Genomic DNA, 25,428 nt, shown 5'->3' with positions numbered 1-25,428 from the left:
ATGCAGATTATTTAGGATTATCCTAGCAGCAGGAATCCTTCCTAACATCTGGAGGGCAGTGAAGTTTGTCTTCATTCCAAATCCAGGGAGAATTGAGAAAAACTGCTCAATGTGCTTGTTAGGGAAAGGAGGTTAACTAGGGTCCCTCTGTGCACAAACCAACATGCATATCAACCAGGAAAATAGTGTGAAACAGCACTCCACCAACTTGGTGGGAAGGTGGAGAAAGCACTACACTTTCAGGAAATAGCCCTCTACATCTTCATGGACTTTGAAGGGGCTTTTAGCAACATGACCTTCAAATCCATGATTAAGGCAGCAGAGGTGCATGGCTTGGAGACCACCATTTGCAGGAGGATTAGAGCCATGCTTAGTGGCAGAAAGGTAGAAGCCACCATGATGCCAGGAAAAATGATAATCCACACCACCAGAGGCCGTCCACAAGGACGGGCCCTGTCTCCTCTAGTACAGAACCTTGTAGTGAATGCACTCATTGTAGAATTAAACTCTAGACAGTACTTTTTCCAGAGATATGGAAACAAACTTGTCGTAGTAATACTTTGCAAATTTTCAAGTACAGTCATAGCTAGGGCACAAGGAGCATTGAACATTGTGAAAAATTGGTGCAGGAAACAGGATCTAAGGATCAATCCTAAGAAGGCTATTGTAGTACCATTTACAAGGAATCAGATCCAACACACATATTGGAATCTTGAGCTTCTCAATGAAACTCTACCAGTGAAGGGGATAGTGAAATATCTAGGGGGAACCTTGGATGAGAAACTATCGTGAACCCCTCATGTAAGGAGCAGTAGTTCCAAGGCAAAAGGTACTCTAATGAGTACCAGGAGAGCTTGTGGTAAAAACTGGGGCTTAAGCTCCAAGAGGATGTACTGAATACACACCATAGTAGTAAGACCTGTAATCACTTATGGAGCTACAGTGTGGTGAAAAAAGGTAGAGCACCAGGCAGCTGCTAAGTAGCTTGCTAAGGTGCAGAGATTGGCCTGTTTAGCCATTACAGGTAGAATTAGCAACACACCCATTGCTGGGATGGGAACCATGCTGGACATGCCCCCATTACACCTGTGGGTAAAGATGGAGGCAGCAGCTGGAGCACAAAGGTTAAAGACTGGCATTAACTGAAACTCACTAGGGTATCCAGGATCTCACACTATAATACTGAGTGAGGTAGACATATATATGGTTGGGGAAATCCCAGCCAACTATGTAATAACTCCCAGCTGCTTCAATAAGTCTTTCAATGTAGTAATTGGAAGTAGAGAGCTCTGGGAGAACAAATTTCGACATCATACTGGGGGACATAGTCTGGGTCACTGATGGTTCAAAAACAGACCAAGGTGTTGGGGCTGGGGTATACAGAGTGTAGCCAAGGCTAGAAAGTGCTATCTCTCTAGGGAAGATGGCCACAGTGGTTCAAGCAGAAATACCTGTTATCAAGGTGTGAGAGAATTTGCGGAGGTGCTACAGAGGTCATTGCATTTTCATTTATTCAGACAGCCAAGCAGCTCTGAAAGCACTGGTAGACTCTGCAACAAGATCAAAGATCATGGCAGAATACCACAAAGTCCTTATGGAGCTAGGGGAATGCAATAGGGTAAACCTATTGTGGGTCCCTGGTCACTCAGGAATTAGTGGTAATGAGTAAGCCAATAGGTTGGCTAGGATGGGGGCAATGACACCATTTATTGGACTGAATCCTATCCTGACAACCACCAAAGTAATGATAAAAATAAAACTATGAAACTGGACAAGGAGACTGCACATAGAATATTGGACTAAGGTGCAAAATCAAAAACTTGGCAATGTATTGATGTCAAAGCCATGTTCTAAGAGAAGTCTCTCAATCCCGGGCTTGAACAGGAGAGAAATGAAACTCATGGTTGGACTATTGACAGGCCATGGGAATTTCGAAAAACACCTACATATATTGGGGATAATAGAAGACCCCAAATGTAGGATATGTGGTGTGCGCAAGGAAACTGCATCACATTTGATCTTTAAATGCAAGGCATTGGAGATTAAAAGACACAGAATATTTGGATCAACAGGCTTGAAGAAATGCTGTCTAGCAAAGCACTGGTAAAAGATCTCTTTGCACTGTTCAAGGGCATTGGGTGGAACGATACTGCATAATAAGCTCTGTTTCGGCGCAGGCAACAATGGGCTTGATCAATGTTGTTTTTGCTTCCCTGATAAAATCAAATGAAACCAGCTGTAGTTGGTTTTGTATTCTGTGATCAGTTATCTCAATATCTGCCATTTAAGCATTCATTTGATGATTAAAGGGAGGGTTTGTATTATGATTTTTCATGGTGAAACAGTTTTGGAAGATTGAATTCTGTATTCTGTTTCGGCACTGGTATGGACACTGTGTGCTGAATAGAAGATTTCAAACCAATTGCTGATTTTACATGAGACCAAAACCTCTTTGTTGGCAAATTTGCACTTTTCAAATTATTGATCACTTATTCCATTGTCAATTCTTCCAGCTTTTGTTTGACATTTACTTTTTGATGTCTCTTAAATTTGTGATGGAGCTCCCTTAGGTTATGGAGAAGTTTTCTAATGGCTATAAAACCCTGGTGTGCCTTTCCCTTCCCTTTAACACCTTGCACAGAATGTCTTTGTCTGAGACATAGTGAACAATAATTTCTAATTCTCTCCAGTTGTGTTCTGTATCTTCATCCTCAGCACCAAATATTTTATTCTGACTACTAAGATACTCAGCAATTTGTATCCTGTCACTCTTGTAAAGCAAAAATATATTCCTACCTACCTTTCTTAACAGTCCTTGTAACACCTGCAGTCACTGATTCTATCAGTGACTTATGATCACTGATGCCTCCTCTGTGTTAGCTGATTTGAAAATTTCAGGTCTGTTTATCACTAGAAGGTATAAGACATTACCTTCATGAGCTGGTTATCTGCTTGAAGTAATTTGTGGAAAAAATTCAGAACAATGTCACATGAATCCCTGTCTCTGGCACAAGTTTTGATTGTATATCTTTCCCATTCTATACTTGGAAACTTGCAGTCACCCCCTCATCTTATACAAATGATGTATAAAAGCAACATTTAGAATCAATAATAGCCTTGCCAGATATTACCAAATTCACTACTGCAGTAAATCCACTGCCACCATTGATGCCTAACCTATCCTTACCATAAACATTTCAGTGTGAATTATGATTTCATTGATGTTCACTTCCAGTCTCAACCAGTCTCAACCAACTTTCTGTTCCTAACATTATCTGGGCATTATTACTATTTTAATAAATGATATTAATTCTAGACCTTCCCAAGGATGCTCCAGCTGTGTACTATCATCATATTAAACCTTTCTATTTCTGATTTGTGAGTGTGAATTTCACTTTGAATAATGTCACTGATCTGTCTTCAGTTTCAGCAGCCAATTCATCACTGATCCCAAGTGGATGAACCTGAGAACCCCCATGTTCACATCATATGTACTCTGTCAGCCTATTAATTGCTTCCTACATACAGTTCTATTAAGAGGGACCCTAAAACTCTCCACCCAAAAGTGGAGGTCAAGAAATTTGCAAACAATACCATAGCAAAATCATCTGATTCTTTTGTTTAGACATTCCACTCTGCTGTAAGTCAGACACCTTCAATTAGCTCTGAGGATGATGCTACAAGTAGTGAACTTAACCTGCGTTCTGTGTGTGATGGTGGCTGCCTACAACAGCTCAGACATCCACCAAAAGGAACCAAAGACGGCCTCAGAACCCAAGTGGAAAGCATCATTCTTGCCAAAATCAGACACAATTTGCAGCCAATTGCACCCACTGTGCTCAACAGCCACCAGTGGAGCCTGCTCCACAGCCACTGGTGGAGCCTGATTCACATCTCATGTGAGACTCCGAGCAAACATACCGAGTGCACACTGGCATTCTTTCCCAAACTGCATACTATTTCCCTGGTAGGCTTACATTGGAGCATATCCACCCTCTGCAATTGTCTGGACTGGGCAGTACACAAATCAGCCAAAAAGAAAATTCTATTTAATGGTGACAGTAAACAAAAGGACAAACAGCTGCACAAGTATAATTTTTCAGAACCAGAGAGAGCTTCCTTTGTCAGTCAAAAGAGAGGAAATAGTTCTAGGAGTAAAGCCGTTCATGTATTTTTTGCGAAATTCATCCTCAGCACAGGTAAAGAAAGAAATAGTTGAACACAATGAAAAGGAAAGTAACAAAAAATTTCTAGAAATAGATGAGATCTGAAAATGTGGAAACTAAGAAGTAGCTGGTGTAGCTGGTAGCAGAGGGATATGGTTAGGACACACTAAAAACAGAGGACTAGATTTTTAAAAAAATGGGCATAACATAGTGAAAGGCAGCAGGTAACAATCAAGAAGAAATTGTGATGGAATGGAAGGACAAATACTTTTTAACATGTTAAAAACATGTTTGGTGCCTGACATTAATGAAGAGTGCTCAGTTTGACCCAACAATATGTCCAGCAAGTTTAATGAATAAACTCTTATGTTGATACAACTGTGTTGTTTTTCAAACCTGTCAGCTCCACAATAGTGTATTTTTTCTTGTTTATTTCTTGCTTTGTAGACTATGATACATTTTTCTCACTTCCCTGATGAACTAATTTTTTTCAGTGCACTAGAGTAAATTGTAGTCAGTTTTTTTAGAGTAGTTTACATCATGTATTTCTGTTCAACCAATCTCCTTATTCAGTATGTTAGCAACATCCATTTTTTTGTACCATGTGTAATAAATTCTCTTTTTTTCCTAATTTTTCTAGAATATATTATATTTTTCTCCCATAAACATTTTACTTCAACTGTACTTCAGAGCACATATGTTAGTGTCAGTCATTTTTGTGTACCATATATAATAAATTTACTTTTTTCTTTTCTTAATGCCTGATTTTTCATGAAAATGGTAGTCACTACTCATCATACAGAGGAGATGCTGAGTTTCAGATAGGCATAACAAAAAGACTCAGAAAGTGAGCTTTCAGTCAACAAGCCTTTTGTCTTAAATAGACAACATACACACACAAACACACTCACACAAATGTATCTCATACACACATATGACTGCAATCTATGGTTGCTGAGGTCTCAGCAACCAGACTGCAGTCGCGTGTGTGTGCATGAGATGTTTGCGTGACTGTGTGTGTGTGTGTGTGTGTGTGTGTGTGTGTGTGTGTGTGTGTGTGTGTGTGTGTGTGTGTGTGTGTGTGTTTGTCTGTTTCCAATAAAGGCCTCAATGGTGAAAAGCTCACTTCTGACAGTCTTTTTGTTGTGCCTATCTGCGACTCAACATCTCCACTTTAGGATGAGGAGAAACAATCCTTTTCATAATATTGTTACATTCCATCTTGGATTTTCCTTTGTGGATTTTTCTTGGATATGATGGATTTTTTTTTTTCTCCAGTAAACATATTATCCAAACTACACTGCAGAAAACTTGATAAAACCAACCTTTTAAAAAATCCAGCTGCTTCAGAAAGAGTTCCTTGAAATGCAACTCTCCCTTCTGCCAGGAGTATTAAGTGATTAAAAAATCTGAATACTTCTGAAGAAGGCTGATGGACAGAACAGATCACTATCTTGCCTCTTGCTGCAAGAGATTTCAGCTTCTGTATCATTATTTGAGCATTGTAGCTGTCAAGTCCAGTGGTAGGTTCATCACAAAGAAGTATAGGTGGATCTGTTAACAACTTGAAACAATGCCAATTTAAGTTTAAAAAACTAATTTCACATTGTTAGTGAATGACCATTATCATTTTAAATAGCAAAATAATTTAAACAGTTATCAAATTTGTAACACCTCAAAAAGGATAAAACTGTAGAAATGCATAGGTTACAGAAGAAGCATCAATACGGGCAACAATATAACCACAAATAAATATTTGCTTTTCTTTCATCCTACATATTGATAACAAGAAAAATAGTATATACTGAGATATACAGGGTGTTACAAAAAGGCATGGACAAACTTTCAGGAAACATTCCTCACACACAAATAAAGAAAAGATGTTATGTGGACATGTGTCTGGAAACGCTTAATTTTCATGTTAGAGCTCATTTTAGTTTTGTTAGTATGTACTGTACTTCCTCGATTCAACACCAGTTGGCCCAATTGAAGGAAGGTAATGTTGACTTCGGTGCTTGTGTTGACATGCAACTCATTGCTCACAGTACTAGCATCAAGCACATCAGTACGTAGCATCAACAGGTTAGTGTTCATCATGAATGTGGTTTTGCAGTCAGTGCAATGTTTACAAACGTGGAGTTGGTAGATGCCCATTTGATGTATGGATTAGCACGGGGCAATAGCCGTGGCACAGTACGTTTGTATTGAGACAGATTTCCAGAACGAAGGTGTCCCGACAGGAAGATGTTCGAAGCAATTGATCAGCATCTTAGGGAGCATGGAACATTCCAGCCTATGACTTGCAACTGGGGAAGACCTAGAATGATGAGGACACCTGCAATGGACGAGGCAATTCTTTGTGCAGTTGACGATAACCTTAATGTCAGCGTCAGAGAAGTTGCTGCTCTACAAGGTAACGTTGACCACTTCACTGTATGGAGACTGCTACTGGAGAACCAGTTGTTTCCGTACCATGTACAGCGTGTGCAGGCACTATCAGCAGCTGATTGGCCTCCATGGGTACACTTCTGCGAATGGTTCATCCAACAATGTGTCAATCCTCATTTCAGTGCAAATGCTCTCTTTACAGATGAGGCTTCATTCCAACATGATCAAACTGTAAATTTTCACAATCAACATGTGTGAGCTGACGAGAATCCGCACGCAATTGTGCAATCACATCATCAACACAGATTTTCTGTGAACGTTTGAGAAGGCATTGTTGGTGATGTCTTGATTGGGCCAAATATTCTTCCACCTACGCTCAATGGAGCACATTATCATGATTTCATACGGGGTACTCTACCTGTGCTGCTAGAACATGTGCCTTTACAAGTACGACACAACATGTGGTTCATGCACGATGGAACTCCTGCACATTTCAGTCAAAGTGTTCATACGCTTCTCAACAACAGATTCGGTGACCGATGGATTGGTAGAGGTGGACCAATTCCATGGCCTCCATGCTCTCCTGACCTCAACCCTCTTGACTTTCATTTATGGGGGCATTTGAAAGCTCTTGTCTATGCAACCCCGGTACCAACTGTAGAGACTCTTCATGCGGGTATTGTGAACGGCTGTGATACAATATGCCATTCTCCAGGGCTGCATCAGTGCATCAGGGATTACATGCGACAGAGGGTGGATGCATCTATCCTCACTAACAGAGGACATTTTGAACATTTCCTGTAACAAAGTGTTTGAAGTCACACTGGTACGTTCTGTTGCAGTGTGTTTCCATTCCACGATTAATGTGATTTGAGGAGAAGTAATAAAATGAGCTCTAATGTGGAAAGTAAGTGTTTCTGGACACATGTCCACATAACATATTTTCTTTCTTTTTGTGTGAGGAATGTTTCCTGAAAGTTTGGCTGTACCTTTTTGTAAGGACAAGGAGAAAATGACTCAGCACTGAGATCAGTGAATACTTTTTCTCCACATTGTTACATTTTGACTAACTAGTGTCAATTTGGTTTGCTTACAGAGCTTTTTTTAGCAGAACCAGTGTGTGTGTTTTGTTTTTATGGATAAACTGGAACAATTTGTTAGTGAGAAATGTGTGCCAGATTGAACATTAATGTACAAGTTTTAACAAGTGTCTTTTAGTCTCTGCTGTATCCAATTATGGTTTTCATTCTCTTCATACTCATTATGATGTGGAATATTTTATGCTCTTACCCACATAGCCATACACTCATAGGTCAGTCTGTTGAATTTATTGTTGACAGACATATTATAATGAAATGCATGCATTGTAAGTCTTATTAATTGCCTCTGTTTCCTACATTCTTTGGTCCAGATGTCATCCAGCATGGCTGGCATGTTATGGAACTCTAGGTCTGTCTCCTTCTTTTTATCGATAAAAGACAGACTGGTTATGTTCTGAATATTGTTTGATGCTTTATGACTGCTGATGCTCTTTCCTGAACATGCATGCTCAAAGATGTTCTTGTTATCCATAACATAATTCACAATTACTTATGTCACACCCTTATTTGTATTGGTTCATTGTATAGGACTATATTAGCTTTTGGTAATGTTTTCCCACCTTTCCTGGATGTCATTTGAACTGTCTTTCCCTCGTTTACTTTTAGATCATTTTCATTTGACCAAGTGTCTAGTTCTTGTAGCGTCTTCTGTGCCTCCTCTCTTACTGTGGATCCTATCACCATATCCTCTGCATACAGAATCCCTTTATTATGTTTGTCTCATATGCTTTATAGATGTTAAACAGCACTGGACTCATAGGGTCACCTTAGAGAGGTCAAACTGTAAATATAATTTTCTCTGAGGCTTCAACATTGCCTTTTATTTGGATCAGATTTCACTCAAGGCGTATCTTGATTGTTCTCACAAGTTGATCCCTCTCTCTGGTCAGTCTCTCCATCTGTTTGTTAAGCCCACACTGCAATATTTGCATTTACATATGCCTCTATATTCTGCAAACCATTGTGAAGTGCATGGCAGAGGCACACTGGAATATTTGCATTTCCACACTTTATATCCTTGTGAGTTGATCACAGTTGGATCAATGGAGTAAGAAATAAACAAAATAAATAAATAAATAAAATAAACATACACATCTATATTCTGCAAACCATTGTGAAGTGCATGGCAGTGGGTATGTCCCATTTTACCAGTTATTAAGTGTTTTCCCATTCAGTTCATGTATGAAGCATCAGAATAGTGAGTGAGTAAATGCCTCTGTGTGCTGTAATTAATCTAGTCTTGTCCTCACAACCCCTGTGTGTGCAATATGCAGGGGGTTGTAGTACATTGCTATAGTCATAATTTAGAGTGGGTTGTTGAAAGCAAGTCTCTCTCAGGATAGTTCACATCTATCTTCAAGATTCTGCCCATTTAATTTCTTTAGCACCTTTTTACACTCTCCCATGGGTCAAACACACCTGTGGTCATTCTTGCTATTCTTCTCCATACGTGTCCTGTTAGGGCCCTACACAATTAAGCAATGTTCTAGAGCAGGTTGCACAAACGATTTCGAAGCAATCTCCTTTCTAGACTTATTGCATTTCCTGAGTATGCTACCAATAAACTGAAGTCTGCCACTTGGTTTACCCATGACTGAGCCTATGTTATCATTCCAGCTCATCTCCTTACGAAGTATTACACACAGATATTTGTGTCAATTGGCCAACTCCAACCATGACTCATTGGTATTATAGTCACAGAATATTACATTTTTTTCCATTGCAGACAGTGTACAATTTTAAATTTCTGAAAGTTAAAGGAAGTCGCCAATATTTGCATCACTTTGAAATCTTATCAATATCTGATTGGAATATTTATGCAGCTCCTTTCAGACAGTACTTCATTATAGATAGCCATCATTGGCAAAAGTCTGATATTATTAATATTGCCCACAAGGTCATTAATACACAACATGAACAGCAAAGTTCCCAACACTTTTCCCTGGGACACACCTGATGTTACTTCTACATATGTCAGTGAGTATACATCCAAGGTAACTTGCTGCATCCTCCCTATCAAAAACTAATATGTTGTCGTAAAATACTTTGTTCTGGTTTACTTACAACCAAGAGAAATACGCTCAAAATTGGTTCAAAATTTAAAAAAAATGTCTGATTATATTATAATAGGCTGCACTTATCTTGAAGATTATCTTCATTAAGTGCTTGACAAAACTGCAACCACAAGTGAAAATACCAAGAAAATGCACAACCTCATATTGAATGATCAGTGATTAAATGTGTGTAAAATTGCTTACCACTAAGGCCTATTGAAGGAAAGTACAGTAAATTATACAGGTAAATGCTTATGGAAGATGAGCAGTATGTTTATGAAATGATCAGAAGCTAATGTGAAAATTAATTGCTATAGGAATGAAACATAAGTTAATTACTTTCTCCCAAAAACTAAAACAGTAGAAACAACAGTGGGGTTGGAGCTAGAGACCCAACACCAAAAAGAAACATGAAGTAAACTTCATTTTGTGGCCAATGTTGCATGAGGTATGAATTGGAAACTCTTTATTGATTATTCTATAAAGTATAAAACAGTAGCTGGTGTGTAGAGAAATTTTATGCATGAGTGGATGAAAGGTTACTATTTTCTATGTGAAAACAGGATATTACACAGAATATACCTCATTGGAGTATGATGGCAGGTCTGCAATGCCATGTCATAGGCAGTAGTTGAGTTTTTCAAGGTCTGGTTGATTTTTTTTACAAAGAGAATATTGGATGATTCTGATCAGCCAAATGATATATACTGTTATACACAAAGTATACCAATTTTTTATATGATCTTATCAATGTACTGGTTTTATTTCAATTTGTTGTCTATGTGACCAGCAAAAAAGTTTACAGATTGAAATGTATTTTAACAGTTATTTCTTGTCCCTAGCAGTTAGTGTTAGGTTTTGTAATTATTTGTTAAAAGAAAAATAGTTTGACTGTTTCTATGAACCTTCAAAGCTTGCAGTTTATGCATTGTACCTATATTCATCTAAACCCAGCATATTTCTTTCTTTGACTAACATCCAATACTTTTCTTCTACATATCTGGCAATGATTTTTGTCCATATCAAATAATTTATGGGGATTAATCTGATAGGTCTGTAGGTATTTATGTCTTATTTGTACTCTTTCTTAAACGACAGTAATCATAATAGTTTTCCACTTCAGAATGGTGTTACTCTATAGAAATTCTAACAATGTAAAATCCAGGATGGAATCATGACAGTGTTATGAAAAGGACAGGTGGCTGCTCACTGTTTAGAAGAGATGTTGGGTTGCAGACAGCACACTGAAAAGATTGCTGTATGGCTTTAGTGTCCAGAGACAGTGGTTATGTGAGTGTCAATTGTGTTTTTGTGAATGTGTGCATGTTTTCTACTTGAGAAGAAGGCCTTTTGGCTGAAATTTTTGAATGCATAGCAGTCTTTATGCCTGCCTGTGGCTCAAGATTTGATAATTTATATCAATAGTCAGTATGATCCATCCACACAATTTGTAATGTTCCAATCAGGACAACACATAACACTTGAAAACTTACCTCAATAGCCAGCATCAGTCTTTTGAGCTCTCCTCCGGATATCTTGCTGAGTACAGTATCAGCACAAGTGGAAAGTCCTAACTCACTGACAAGACTGTTTATCCAAGACTTTCGAGAACTTGCACTAATTTTGCTGTCCATTCGCATACGTGCCTTATCAAAAGAATTTAACAATGTTTCTTAAATATTTTTCTCATGTTGCTTTGCTTGTGGTTCATAAATAAACTTAAAAATATTATTGTAATGGTAGATTAAGTACTTTTACATACCATGAATGACAGATGCTCGTTCACAGTTAGTGTGTTAAAAGCAATATTATTTTGTGGGACAAAACCAGAAACTTTCATCATCAGTGATCTGGTAACCAAATGACCATTTAGATAAACTTCCCCACTGATCTGACCTGCAACATTCAAGCCATAGTAGAACATCATCATCAGATGGTAAGCAGCACTTCCTTATTGTATAAAAGTTTCTCAGGTAAAGGAAGAAAGAAGAAGATGTCCACACTCTAAGTATATATATTTGACTAACTAGTTTAGCACCCCCTACTTCACTGATGTAGACTGTATGGTAAGCAAAGAGTTTTTTGTTTTCCTTTAAGCAAATTTTTATGCTGTTCACCACATTCCAAACTTTTTAGATTAGTTAAGGCCCTTGAAGTAAGGTTTATTCTGAATGTACTTCTGACCAAAGAGCACTTCTGATAGCTGGAGTCCACGACTTTTGTTAATGATGCCTTCTCATTTTTATGGTGGTGTTTCCACAGAGACTTTCATCCCCTAACACAAATTTCTTTATATCAAACAGGTAAGTGAAATTCCAGATTTCAGAAATTTAGCTTTAAAAATTTTTAATAGAAAAAAAATCTTTTCTTAAAAATTTTCAACCCTCATTTCACTCTCTTAGGGTGTAAATTTCCAAAAACAGTGAAACATGTATTTTCTTTATTTCTAACAGAAAAGCAAAAACAAATATTCATAGAGTTATCTTTGTAAATGCTTTCAAAACAAAATAATTTCATAAAGTATTGCGTCCTCTGTTTCACTCCCTTAGGAGTTGAATTCCCAAAAACACTAACCAAGTAGTCAAATACCAGTTTTCATAGATGCAGCTTTAAAATACTTGAGTAGTTATTTAATAATGATTTGTTTTCATCAAATCTTTCACCCACATTTCACTCCTTAGTGGTTGAATTTCCAAAAATGTAGAAACACATATTTTTTATTTGTGAAGAGAAACTAAATACAATTTTCTGTAGTTCTGTCTTCAAAATTGCCTTAGTAGTGACATAGTTTCAAAGGGCCTTTCATTCCAGATTTCACTGCCTTAGGAGCGGCTTTTTGAATAAAAAGGGAGATTAGGATTTAAACGCTTCAGTCATTGAGGTAACTGAAGACAAAGCACAAACATGAAATGAACACTGAATAGGAAGGAACTACTGTGGCATATGCATAAAACGATTTATATCAACATTGAATACATAACCAGGATGTCGGGACATGGATTTCAACCATTCTCCACCTCTGTCATGGAGAACTTGCATCTTTCACATGTCAATGCTGTCAAGAGTCTGAGGTCACCAATGGACATAAAACACTGTGTTAAATGACCAACACTTTATCTTACTAGGACAATGTCTGTGAAACTTCAATTTTATGTGAAACTAATAACTTGCAGTGTATGAACACCAAACTATTATCCCTTCCCTGTACTTTAAGTTTGCTACTGATGGATAATGTGAGCAGAATTTTTTCATAGAGTTTCTTACCTTTTAGGCGATTTCCTATTGCTGCAAGTAATGTTGTTTTCCCACCTCCACTGTTAAGAATTTAAAAGAAATATTTGAAACCATTCTTATGGTAATTCAACATCAGGATATTTCAGTAAAATTAGTTAACAAATTGCATACCTTGCACCCATTAGAGCAATTAAGTGTCCTCCCTCAGCTTTGCCTGTAACTGAACACAAGAAAGAATACACACTTCAAATTTTTTTTCCTGTAAAATTCAAGTTATTTTAGAGTTGATAACTTCTTTTGTACTCAAAAATGTACACTGTAACATGTTACTTTTCAGACAAAGTGCCTAATTTTCTATTTAAATTAATCAAGCTTTTATTTGATATGATTTATCCTGCTAAGTACATTTATTTTCACAAACACATGTCAAACTAATATATACACTAAAGCTCAATATCTGAAGTGATGTGCTTTTGCAGGGCACAAAGCTATGACTCCTACACACCCACAGAGCTACATTCTCCTAATACTGTGACCCAACTAAAGTAAGTAGTCATCTTGGCTGAAGCTATGTACACTAAAGTGGTAAGTGAAAGAGCAGGGGGGGACGGGGGGTTGGCTGTATCAAGCTGAAGGGCCAGGAGCAAAAGGGTGTATTAATAAAGGACAGATGGGTCTTTCCAGGTTGCAGGCAGTGGTTATTGCACACTACACACAGGAATACATAATAAACACACATACACGCCCACACACACACACACACACACACACACACACACACACACACACACACACACACACACACACACACACACAGTCACACACATATCTATGTATGTGCGGATGGATATGTGTGTGTGTGCGAGTGTATACCTGTCCTTTTTTCCCCCTAAGGTGAGTCTTTCCGCTCCCGGGATTGGAATGACTCCTTACCCTCTCCCTTAAAACCCACATCCTTTCATCTTCCCCTCTCCTTCCCTCTTTCCTAAAGAAGCAACTGTTGGTTGCGAAAGCTAGAAATTTTGTGTGTTATTTTATTGTGCCTGTCTACTGGCGCTTTCCCGCTTGGTAAGTCTTATATACACAGGGTGTTTCAAAAATGACCGGTATATTTGAAACGGCAATAAAAATTAAACGAGCAGTGATAGAAATACACCGGTTGTTGCAATATGCTTGGGACAACAGTACATTTTCAGGCGGACAAACTTTCGAAATTACCGTAGTTACAATTTTCAACAACAGATGGCACTGCAAATGATGTGAAAGATATAGAAGACAATGCAGTCTGTGGGTGCGCCATTCTGTATGTCGTCTTTCTGCTGCAAGCATGTGCTGTTCACAACGTGCAAGTGTGCTGTGGACAACATGGTTTATTCCTTAGGACAGAGGATTTTTCTGGTGTTGGAATTCCACCTCCTAGAACACAGTGTTGTTGCAACAAGACGAAGTTTTCAACGGAGGTTTAATGTAACCAAAGGACTGAAAAGCGATACAATAAAGGATCTGTTTGAAAAATTTCAACGGACTGGGAACGTGACGGATGAACGTGCTGGAAAGGTAGGGCGACCGCGTACGGCAACCACAGAGGGCAACACACAGCTAGTGCAGCAGGTGATCCAACAGCGGCCACGGGTTTCCGTTCGCCGTGTTGCAGCTGCGGTCCAAATGACGCCAACGTTCACGTATCGTCTCATGCGCCAGAGTTTACACCTTTATCCATACTAAATTCAAATGCGGCAACCCCTCAGCACTGCTACCATTGCTGCGTGAGAGACATTCGCTAACGATATAGTGCACAGGATTGATGACGGCGATATGCATGTGGGCAGCATTTGGTTTACTGACGAAGCTTATTTTTACCTGGACGGCTTCGTCAATAAACAGAACTGGCGCATATGGGGAACCGAAAAGCCCCATGTTGCAGTCCCATCGTCCCTGCATCCTCAAAAAGTACTGGTCTGGGCCGCCATTTCTTCCAAAGGAATCATTGGCCCATTTTTCAGATCCGAAACGATTACTGCATCACTCTATCTGGACATTCTTCGTGAAATTTGTGGTGGTACAAACTGCCTTAGACGACACTGCAAACACCTCGTGGTTTATGCAAGATGGTGCCCGGCCACATCGCATGGCCGACGTCTTTAATTTCCTGAATGAATATTTCGATGATCGTGTGATTGCTTTGGGCTATCCGAAACATACAGGAGGCGGTGTGGATTGGCCTCCCTATTCGCCAGACATGAACCCCTGTGACTTCTTTCTGTGGGGACACTTGAAAGACCAGGTGTACCACCAGAATCCAGAAACAATTGAACAGCTGAAGCAGTACATCTCATCTGCATGTGAAGCCATTCCGCCAGACACGTTGTCAAAGGTTTCGGGTAATATCATTCAGAGACTACGCCATATTATTGCTACGCATGGTGGATATGTGCAAAATATCGTACTATAGAGTTTCCCAGACCGCAGCGCCATCTGTTGTTGACAATTGTAACTACTGTAATTTCGAAAGTTTGTCTGCCTGAAAATGTACTGTTGTCCCAAGCATATTGCATCAAACGGTGTATTTCTATCGCTGCTCGTTTAGTTTGTATTGCCGTTTCAAATATACCGGTCATTTTTGAAACACCCTATATATATATATATATATATATATATATATATATATATATATATATATATATATATATATATATATATACTCCTGGAAATGGAAAAAAGAACACATTGACACCAGTGTGTCAGACCCACCATACTTGCTCCAGACACTGCGAGAGGGCTGTACAAGCAATGATCACACGTCCGGCACAGCAGACACACCAGGAACCGCGGTGTTGGCCGTCGAATGGCGCTAGCTGCGCAGCATTTGTGCACCGCCGCCGTCAGTGTCAGCCAGTTTGCCGTGGCATACGGAGCTCCATCGCAGTCTTTAACACTGGTAGCATGCCGCGACAGTGTGGACGTGAACCTTATGTGCAGTTGACGGACTTTGAGCGAGGGCGTATAGTGGGCATGCGGGAGGCCGGGTGGACGTATCGCCGAATTGCTCAACACGTGGGGCGTGAGGTCTCCACAGTACATCGATGTTGTCGCCAGTGGTCGGTGGAAGGTGCACGTGCCCGTCGACCTGGGACCGGACCGCAGCGACGCACGGATGCACGCCAAGACCGTAGGATCCTACGCAGTGCCGTAGGGGACCACACCGCCACTTCCCAGCAAATTAGGGACACTGTTGCTCCTGGGGTATCGGTGAGGACCATTTGCAACTGTCTCCATGAAGCTGGGCTACGGTCACGCACACCGTTAGGCCGTCTTCCGCTCACGCCCCAACATCGTGCAGCCCGCCTCCAGTGGTGTCGCGACAGGCGTGAATGGAGGGACGAATGGAGACGTGTCATCTTCAGCGATGAGAGTCGCTTCTGCCTTGGTGCCAATGATGGTCGTATGCATGTTTGGCGCCGTGCAGGTGAGCGCCACAATCAGGACTGCATACGACCGAGGCACACAGGGCCAACACCCGGCATCATGGTGTGCGGAGCGATCTCCTACACTGGCCGTACACCTCTGGTGATCATTGAAGGGACACTGAATAGTGCACGGTACATCCAAACCGTCATTGAACCCATCGTTCTACCATTCCTAGACCGGCAAGGGAACTTACTGTTCCAACAGGACAATGCACGTCCGCATGTATCCCGTGCCACCCAACGTGCTCTAGAAGGTGTAAGTCAACTACCCTGGGCAGCAAGATCTGTCCCCCATTGAGCATGTTTGGGACTGGATGAAGCGTCGTCTCACGCGGTCTGCACATCCAGCACGAACGCTGGTCCAACTGAGGTGCCAGGTGGAAATGGCATGGCAAGCCGTTCCACAGGACTACATCCAGCATCTCTACGATCGTCTCCATGGGAGAATAGCAGCCTGCATTGCTGTGAAAGGTGGATATACACTGTACGAGTGCCGACATTGTGCATGCTCTGTTGCCTGTGTCTATGTGCCTGTGGTTCTGTCAGTGTGATCATGTGATGTATCTGACCCCAGGAATGTGTCAATAAAGTTTTCCCTTCCTGGGACAATGAATTCGCGGTGTTCTTATTTCAATTTCCAGGTGTATATATATAATAGAAAGAAACTTCCACGTGGGAAAAATATTTTAAAAACAAAGATTCCAAGACTTACCAAGCGGGAAAGCGCCGGTAGACAGGCACAATAAAATAACACACAAACACACACACAAAATTTCTAGCTTTCGCAACCGATTGTTGCTTCTTCAGGAAAGAGGGAAGGAGAGGGAAAGATGAAAGGATGTGGGTTTTAAGGGAGAGGGTAAGGAGTCATTCCAGTCCCGGGAGCGGAAAGACTTACCTTAGGGGGAAAGAAGGACAGGTAGACACACACACGCACACACATACACACATACACACACACACACACACACACACACACACACACACACACACACATCCATCCACACATATACAGACAGAAGCAGACATTTTTTCCTTGTATACAGGGTGGTCCATTGATCGTGACCGGGCCAAATACCTCATGAAATAAGCGTCAAACAAAAAACTTCAAAGAACAAAACATGTCTACCTTGAAGGGGAAACAAGATAGCATTATGGTTGGCTCGCTAGATGGTGCTGCCATAGGTCAAATGGATATCAACTTTTTTTTTTTTTTTAATAGGGACCCCCATTTTTTATTACATATTTGTGTAGTATATAAAGAAATATCAATGTTTTAGTTGGACCACTTGTTTGCTTTGTGATAGATGGCACTGTAATAATCACAAACATATGGCTCACAATGTTAGATGAACAGTTGGTAACAGGTAGGTTTTTTAAATTAAAATACAGAATGTAGATACATTTGAAGACTTTATTTCGGTTGTTCCAATGTGATACATGTACCTTCGTGAACTTATCATTTCAGAGAATGCATGCTGTTACAGCGTGATTACCTGTAAATACCACATTAATGCAATAAATGATGAAAATGATGTCTGTGAACCTCAATGCATTTGGCAATACATGTAACAACATTCCTCTCAACAGTGAGTGGTTCGCCTTCTGTAATATTCACAGATGCATTGACAATGCACTGACGCATGTTGTCAGGCATTGTCAGTGGATCACGATAGCAAATATCCTTCAACTTTCCCTATGTATGGGCCATGGTATGGTGCTTCAGTGACCAATCCACCAGTCATGAAATATGCTATTCAATACCACTTCAACCGCACGTGAGCTATATGCCGGACATCCATCATGTTGGAAGTACATCGCTATTATGTTATGCAGAGAAATATTCTGTAATAACATCAGTAGAGCATTACATAGGAAATCAGCATACATTGCACCATTTAGATTGCCATCAATAAAATGGGAGCCAATTATCCTTCCTCCCATAATGCTCCACCATACATTAACCTGCCAAGTTTGCTGATGTTCCACTTGTAGCAGCCATCGTGGATTTTCCATTGCCCAATAGTGCATATTATGCCGATTTATGTTACCACTGTTGGTGAATGATGCTTTGTTTCTAAATAGAATGTGTGCAAAAAATCTGTCATTGTCCCACAATTTCTCTTGTGCCCAGTGGCAGAACTGTACATGACGTTCGAAGTCGGCACCATTCAATTCCTGGTGCATAGAAGTATGGTACAGGTGCAATCAATGTTCATGTAGCATTCTCATGCAATTTGTCTGCTACTGATGTGAAGATTAGCCGTGACAGCAGCTAAAGCACCTACTTGGGCGTCATCATTTGTTGCAGGTTGTGGTTGATGTTTCACATGTGGCTGAACACTTCCTGTTTTCTTAAATAACGTAACTATCCTGCGAATGGTCCGGACACTTGGATGATGTCATCCAGGATACCGAGCAGCATACATAGCACACACCCATTGCGCATTTTGATCACAATAGCCATACATCAACACAATATCAATCTTTTCTGCAATTGGTAAATGGTCCAGTATATCACAGAGCTAATACCATCCATACTGGCGGAATGTTACATGATACCACTTACTTACACATTTGTGACTATTACAGTGTCATCTATCACAAAGCGAAAAAAAGTGGTCCAACTAAAACATTCATATTTCTTTATGTACTACACGAATATGTAATAAAAAATGGGGGTTCCTATTTTAAAAAATGCAGTTGATATCCATTTAACCTATGGCAGTGCCTTCTAGTGGGCCAACCATGGCACCATCTGGTCTCCTCCTTCAAGCAAGACCAGTTTTGTTCTTTGTAGTTTTCCGTTTGATGCTTATTTCGTGAAATATTTGGCCCGGTCACTATCAATGGACCACCCTGTATCTATATAGTGCTATACCAAGATCATGATGAGATGGGGCCCTGCCAAGGGGTGCAGCCCAGAGGATTGCAAAATATGACAAGAAAAAAAAAATAATTTAAGAATTAACAACCAGAGGTACATTAGTTCTCCTGAGCACGTTTAGGCTATAACTGATTTCTGCCATAGAGAGGAGACGTTTCTCTCAGCCTGACAACCCAAGACTCTAAACTCATGCTGTTGTCATGGCCATTTTTTTCCAAGTAGCATTTTAAAGATATGGCTACAACTGAACAGGTGCACCACTTGGGTTGTGTGTCAACAATGCACAGCTGCTCACTATGCAGGTAGCTCATGCTCGACAATTGAGTTCTTGCTGCTACTTGGCCACAGTACTGTAGGATCTCAAAGGTTGGTGATCTGGCACTGAAGTAAGTGTGCTTTTTGACAATGGCTTTTGACTTTTGCCAGTTTCTCCCCACTGAAGACTATAGTGAAACAGTTTAAGCTGGAGTGCTTGAAAATAAATGAAGCTTTTTGCAATTCTGCTAAGGGTACCAAGGGTAGAGAATCAATTCCCTCAGTATGGCTCAGCACATATACACTCTCTCTCTCTCTCTCTCTCTCTCTCTCTCTCTCTCTCTCTCTCTCTCTCACACACACACACACACACACACACACACACACACACACACACACACACACATTTTTTTCTGAACTAGGCTGTTATGGCACCTTTATGATCATCATCTAATCAGCAAAGTCAAGATTCTTGGCTCATAGGTATAAGTATAATCCAGTTTGTGTTCATTATATCAGCACATAATCAGAGTTTGTAGTAGGAAATGACATTAGTTGGGCTAGTGAAGTTTTCATCTTAAACCTCAATAATTTGTCATTTATTACTGTCCCTCATTTTGTTGTGTCTCTCTTCAAATGGATTAATAGTCTCTTCTTCTAGTAATTTCCCAGAGTGATGGTCATTTTCTGTAAGCATTCTTACTCTAATCAAAAGTGTAAATGATGTTTTCTTGAAGAGTCTGTGTCTCATTGAAATGATAGCACATTGCACCATTTTTTATCATGTGGTTGGATTGTAAATAATAATCATAGAGCCCTGTAATTGTTAAAATTTATTCAATACCTCCCACCCTGCAGTACTCTGTTAATTGTTCTTGGGGTTTTCTGATTCTAGCTATTGAACCATCTGTGAAACCAGATAACATATTTACAAAGCAACTTAAAGCTCTACATGTTTCTTCCTAGTGCCAGAACAGTGCTTGATTTCATAGCGAAACTCTTTTGATATTAAAGTTCATCTAGCAATTCTTGCTGAGAACATTCGTGGTCTTTTAGAACACAGCTTAGTTGGTTACAATTTTAAAATATGAACAAAGTAAATATACACAAAATTTCTTTAAGGCATTAACAATGATAATGACTTTGAGATGGTAACTTCTGTAATTTTCATCTACAGGGATTGTCTATTTATTCACATAAGAGGTTAATTGAAATCTATCATGATCTGGAGATTTTTGTAATAACACAGCTCCAAGGCCTTCTTTGTCTTCATCATTTTGCAGTTTAGTTTCATATTTTTTCTTGTATATTTTTAAAAATGGGGCAGATAAATTATGTCTTTGAATGCCTCAAACAGTCATTTCTTCTTTCCCTGGAACTTATATACCTGCTTACTCCACAGTAAAATACTCAGGAGTTTGGCAGTTGTAGATACATTCAAGATATCCTATTCATCCTAAGAAACTTGTATTGCTGTGATAGACTTTGGTCTGGAAAGTCTGAATAAATATTGCCATCTCAGAAGTCAAATTGGTCCATGTTGTGTGACCCCCTCCATCTAATAGGCAGTGCTCATGCATGCTTGTTTACATCTTTGGGTGGGTTTAGTGACATCTCTGAGTAGTCAAAGGGACTGCGTCTGTGATGCAACATCCATAGTTAACATCTATCTTCAGGAGTTCTGGGAACTGGGATGACGCACATTTTTTTTTAATGTGTGTATATTATTCATTGTATTATTTTCTCAACTCTCTCTCTCTCTCTCTCTCTCCACATATAGTGATCAGATGTCTTTGTCCATGGCATTGTTTGTATTTTTGTTGTTTCTTAATTTGTTGTACATGTTTATGGTCACAGTAGACACATTTTTGTTTAACTGTCTAATATCTCTACTACCTTTAATGATATTTAATAAAGTATACCTTAAATTTATACCGGAATATTTATGGCTTCTAGTTATGCACTTTATATTTGTTTGTAGCTTGTTAAGTAATTTTATGCCTAAACAATGACCTTCAGGACATAACAAAAAATACAAATTAAATCACTAAAATAGAAAAACATTTAATGTTATAATAGTGCTTATAGTTATGTGAGAGCAACCTTTTAAGTTTTTACAAAAACAACTGAAATTTTGTGTAGTAGAAAACAATTTTATCCTTTCTCAAATATTTTCCTTTAAAATTTGCACGCTTTTGCATGCATCTGAATTAATCTGTAACTGTTTTCACATGTGATGTTGATTCCTGTAAAATATGCTTTTGGAAAGACAAAAAGCTTCTTGATGGGGTGAAAAATAAACATCCACACATTGTTGTTGTTGTTGTTGTTGTGGTCTTCAGTCCTGAGACTAGTTTGATGCAGCTCTCCATCCTACTCTATCCTGTGCAAGCTTCTTCATCTCCCAGTACCTACTGCAGCCTACATCCTTCTGAATCTGCTTAGTGTATTCATCTCTTGGTCTCCCAATACGATTTTTACCCTCCACATGGCCCGCCAATACTAAATTGGTGATCCCTTGATGCCTCAGAATATGTCCTACCAATTGATCCCTTCTTCTATTCAAGTTGTGCCACAAATTTCTCTTCTCCCCAATTCAGTTCAATACCTCCTCATTAGTGTTGTGATATACCCATCTGATCTTCAGTGTCCTTCTGTAGCACCACATTTCGAAAGCTTCTATTCTCTTCTTGTCTTAGCTATTTATCATCCAAGTTTCACTTCCATACATGGCTACAATCCATACAAATACTTTCAGAAACGACTTCCTGACATTTAAATCTATACTCAATGTTAACAAATTTTTCTTCTTCAGAAATGCTTTCCTTGCCATTGCCAGTCTACATTTTATATCCTCTCTACTTTGGCCATCATCAGTTATTTTGGTCCCCAAATAGCAAAACTCCTTTACTACTTTAAGTGTCTCATTTCCTAATCTAATTCCCTCAGCATCACCCGACTTAATTCGACTACATTCCATTATCCATGTTTTACTTTTGTTGATATTCATCTTATATCCTCCTTTCAAGACACTGTCCATTCCGTTCAACTGCTCTTCCAAGTCCTTTGCTGTCTCTGACAGAATTACGATGTCATCGACGAACCTCAAAGTTTTTATTTCCTCTCCATGGATTTTAATACCTACTCTGAACTTTTCTTTTGTTTCCTTTATTGCTTGCTCAATATACAGATTGAATAACATCGGGGACAGGGAGATTCTACAATCCTGTCTCACTCCCTTCCCAACCACTGCTTCCCTTTCATATCCCTCGACTCTTATAACTGTCATCTGTACAAATTGTAAATAGCCTTTCACTCTCTGTATTTTACCCCTGCCACCTTCAGAATTTGAAAGAGAGTATTCCAATCAACATTGTCAAAAGCTTTCTCTAAGTCTACAAATGCTAGAAATGTAGGTTTGCCTTTTCTTAATTTTTCTTCTAAGATAAGTGATAGGGTCAGTATTGGCTCATGTGTTCCAACATTCGTACGGAATCCAAACTGATCTTCCCTGAGGTCAGTTTCTATCAGTTTTTCTATTCGTCTGTAAAGAATTTGCGTTAGTATATTGCAGCTGTGACTTATTAAACTGATAGTTCAGTATTTTTCACATCTGCCAACACCTACTTTCTTTGGGATTGGGATTATTATATCCTTCTTGAAGTCTGAGGGTATTTCGCCTGTCCCATACATCTTGCTCACCAGATGGTAGAATTTTGTCAGGACTGGCTCTCCCAAGGCTGTCAGTAGTTCTAATGGAATGTTGTCTGCTCCTTCCACCTTTCTGCTTTCCCTTCTTTGCTTAGAACAGGGTTTCCATCAAAGCTCTTTATATTCGCGCAAGTGGTTATCCTTTCTCCAAAGGTCTCTTTAATTTTCTTGTAGGCAGTATCTGTCTTACCCCTAGTGAGATAAGCCTCTACATCCTTACATTTCTCTTCTAGCCATCTCTGCTTAGCCATTTTGTAATTCCTGTCAATATCATTTTTGAGACGTTTGTATTCCTTTTTGTCTGCTTCATTTACTGCATTTTTATATTTTCTCCTTGTGTTCCCTTATGCTCTCCCTGAAACTCTGTAAAACCTCTGGTTCTTTCAGTTTATTCAGGTCCCATCTCCTTAAATTCCCACCTTTTTGCAGTTTCTTCAGTTTTAATCTACAGTTCATAACCAATAGATTGTGGTCAGAGTCCACATCTGCCCCTGGAAATGTCTTACAATTTAAAACCTGGTTCCTAAATGTCTGTCTTACCATTATATAATCTATCTGATACCTTTTAGTATCTCCAGCATTCTTCCATGTATACAACCTTCTTTCATGATTCTTGAACCAAGTGTTACGTTATGATTAAGTTATGCTCTGCACAAAATTCTACCCATCGGCTTCCTCTTTCATTTCTTACCCCCAATCCATATTCACCTACTATGTTTCCTTCTCTCCCTTTTCCTACTCTTGAATCCAGTCACATATGACTATTCATTTTTCATCTCCCTTCACTACCTGAATAATTTTTTTTTATCTCATCATAATTTCATCAATTTCTTTGTCATCTGCAGAGCTAGTTGGCATATCAACTTGTACTACTGTAGTAGCCATGGGCTTCGTGTCTATCTTGGCCACAATAATTCAATCACTATGCTGTTTGTAGTAGCTTACTCATACTCCTATTTTTTTTATTCATTATTAAACCTACTCCTGCATTACCCCTATTTGATTTTGTATTTGTAGCCCTGTATTCACCTGACCAAAAGTCTTGTTCTCCTGCCACCGAACTTCACTAATTCCCACTATATCTAACTTTAACCTATCCATTTCCCTTTTTAAATTTTCTAACCTGCCTGCCCGATTAAGGAATCTGACATTACACGCTCCGATCCGTAGAACACCAGTTTTCTTTCTCCTGATAACAATGTCCTCTTGAGTAGTCCCTGGCCAGAGATCTGAATGGGGGACTATTTTACCTCCAGAATATTTTACCCAAGAGGACGCCAACATCATTTAATCATACAGTAAAGCTGCATGCCCTCGGGAAAAATTACAGCTGTAGTTTCCCCTTGCTTTCAGCTGTTCGCAGTACCAGAACAGCAAGGCCATTTTGGTTAGTGTTACAAGACCAGAACAGTCAATCATCCAGACTGTTGCCCCTGCAACTACTGAAAAGGCTGCTGCCCCTCTTCAGGAACCACACATTTGTCTGGCCTCTCAACAGATACCCCTTCATTGTGGTTTATCTGTATCGTTGAGGCACGCAAGCCTCTCCACCAACGGCAAGGTCCATGGTTCATCCACACAGTTTCTATTATTTGTTTGACATAAGGGAACAATAGGAGGTCATTAGGCAATAAAACAGTTGAATAAAGGCCATGAGGCATTAATACTTTCTCCATCAATTAGACAGTTGTCAGAGGTGTCACATGGACAAGTGCCATTGTCAAGACAAAGAATGCTGCAACATTTTCAGTTACTTTAGCTAATTTCATTGATGACTTAGGACAAAGAAATTGTTGTATATTATCTAGCTTCAACCTTCTAAACCAATGGCAGTAACATGCTCAATGAAACAAAGATACAAGTGGGTTTACTTCATGTAGGAATACCCAAGTACTTCTTAGTTTGTGGCTCATACACATAACTCTTTTTCACAGCCAAATAAGAATTCAGAAGCAAATGCACCATAAACTTTGATGTGCTCATATGTCTGAACCATAGTAAGGCAAGCAATGATCCACTTCATGATGTGCACAACTTATTTTGGGTGACACTTGTGAAATTCATCATTGACATAAATAAAACCATGATGAAATTCTACAAATCAGTTTTAAAATATCTTTTCTGAAGGTGACTGACATTCAAAAGTTGAAACATGTGATTTGAGAT

General features: G+C 39.4%; 1 protein-coding gene across 1 annotated transcript in view; it reads right to left on the bottom strand.

Annotated features, from left to right (window-relative positions):
* Nucleotides 1-25,428, bottom strand: part of LOC126266749 (protein scarlet-like) — a 123,504-nt gene that overhangs the window by 88,682 nt on the left and 9,394 nt on the right. The window contains exons 3-7 of the mRNA XM_049971253.1: nucleotides 13,114-13,162; nucleotides 12,973-13,022; nucleotides 11,471-11,604; nucleotides 11,202-11,354; nucleotides 5,492-5,730 (exon numbers count right to left, since the gene is read on the bottom strand). Of these exons, the coding sequence (XP_049827210.1) occupies nucleotides 5,492-5,730; nucleotides 11,202-11,354; nucleotides 11,471-11,604; nucleotides 12,973-13,022; nucleotides 13,114-13,162 (625 nt within the window). The remainder of the gene's footprint in view (nucleotides 1-5,491; nucleotides 5,731-11,201; nucleotides 11,355-11,470; nucleotides 11,605-12,972; nucleotides 13,023-13,113; nucleotides 13,163-25,428) is intronic.

This window comes from Schistocerca gregaria, chromosome 4, assembly GCF_023897955.1.
Source record: "Schistocerca gregaria isolate iqSchGreg1 chromosome 4, iqSchGreg1.2, whole genome shotgun sequence".
NCBI classification, from domain to species: domain Eukaryota; kingdom Metazoa; phylum Arthropoda; class Insecta; order Orthoptera; family Acrididae; genus Schistocerca; species Schistocerca gregaria.
The sequence above is the reverse complement of the archived record's forward strand: the minus strand, read 5'-3'. Positions and strand labels throughout refer to the sequence as shown.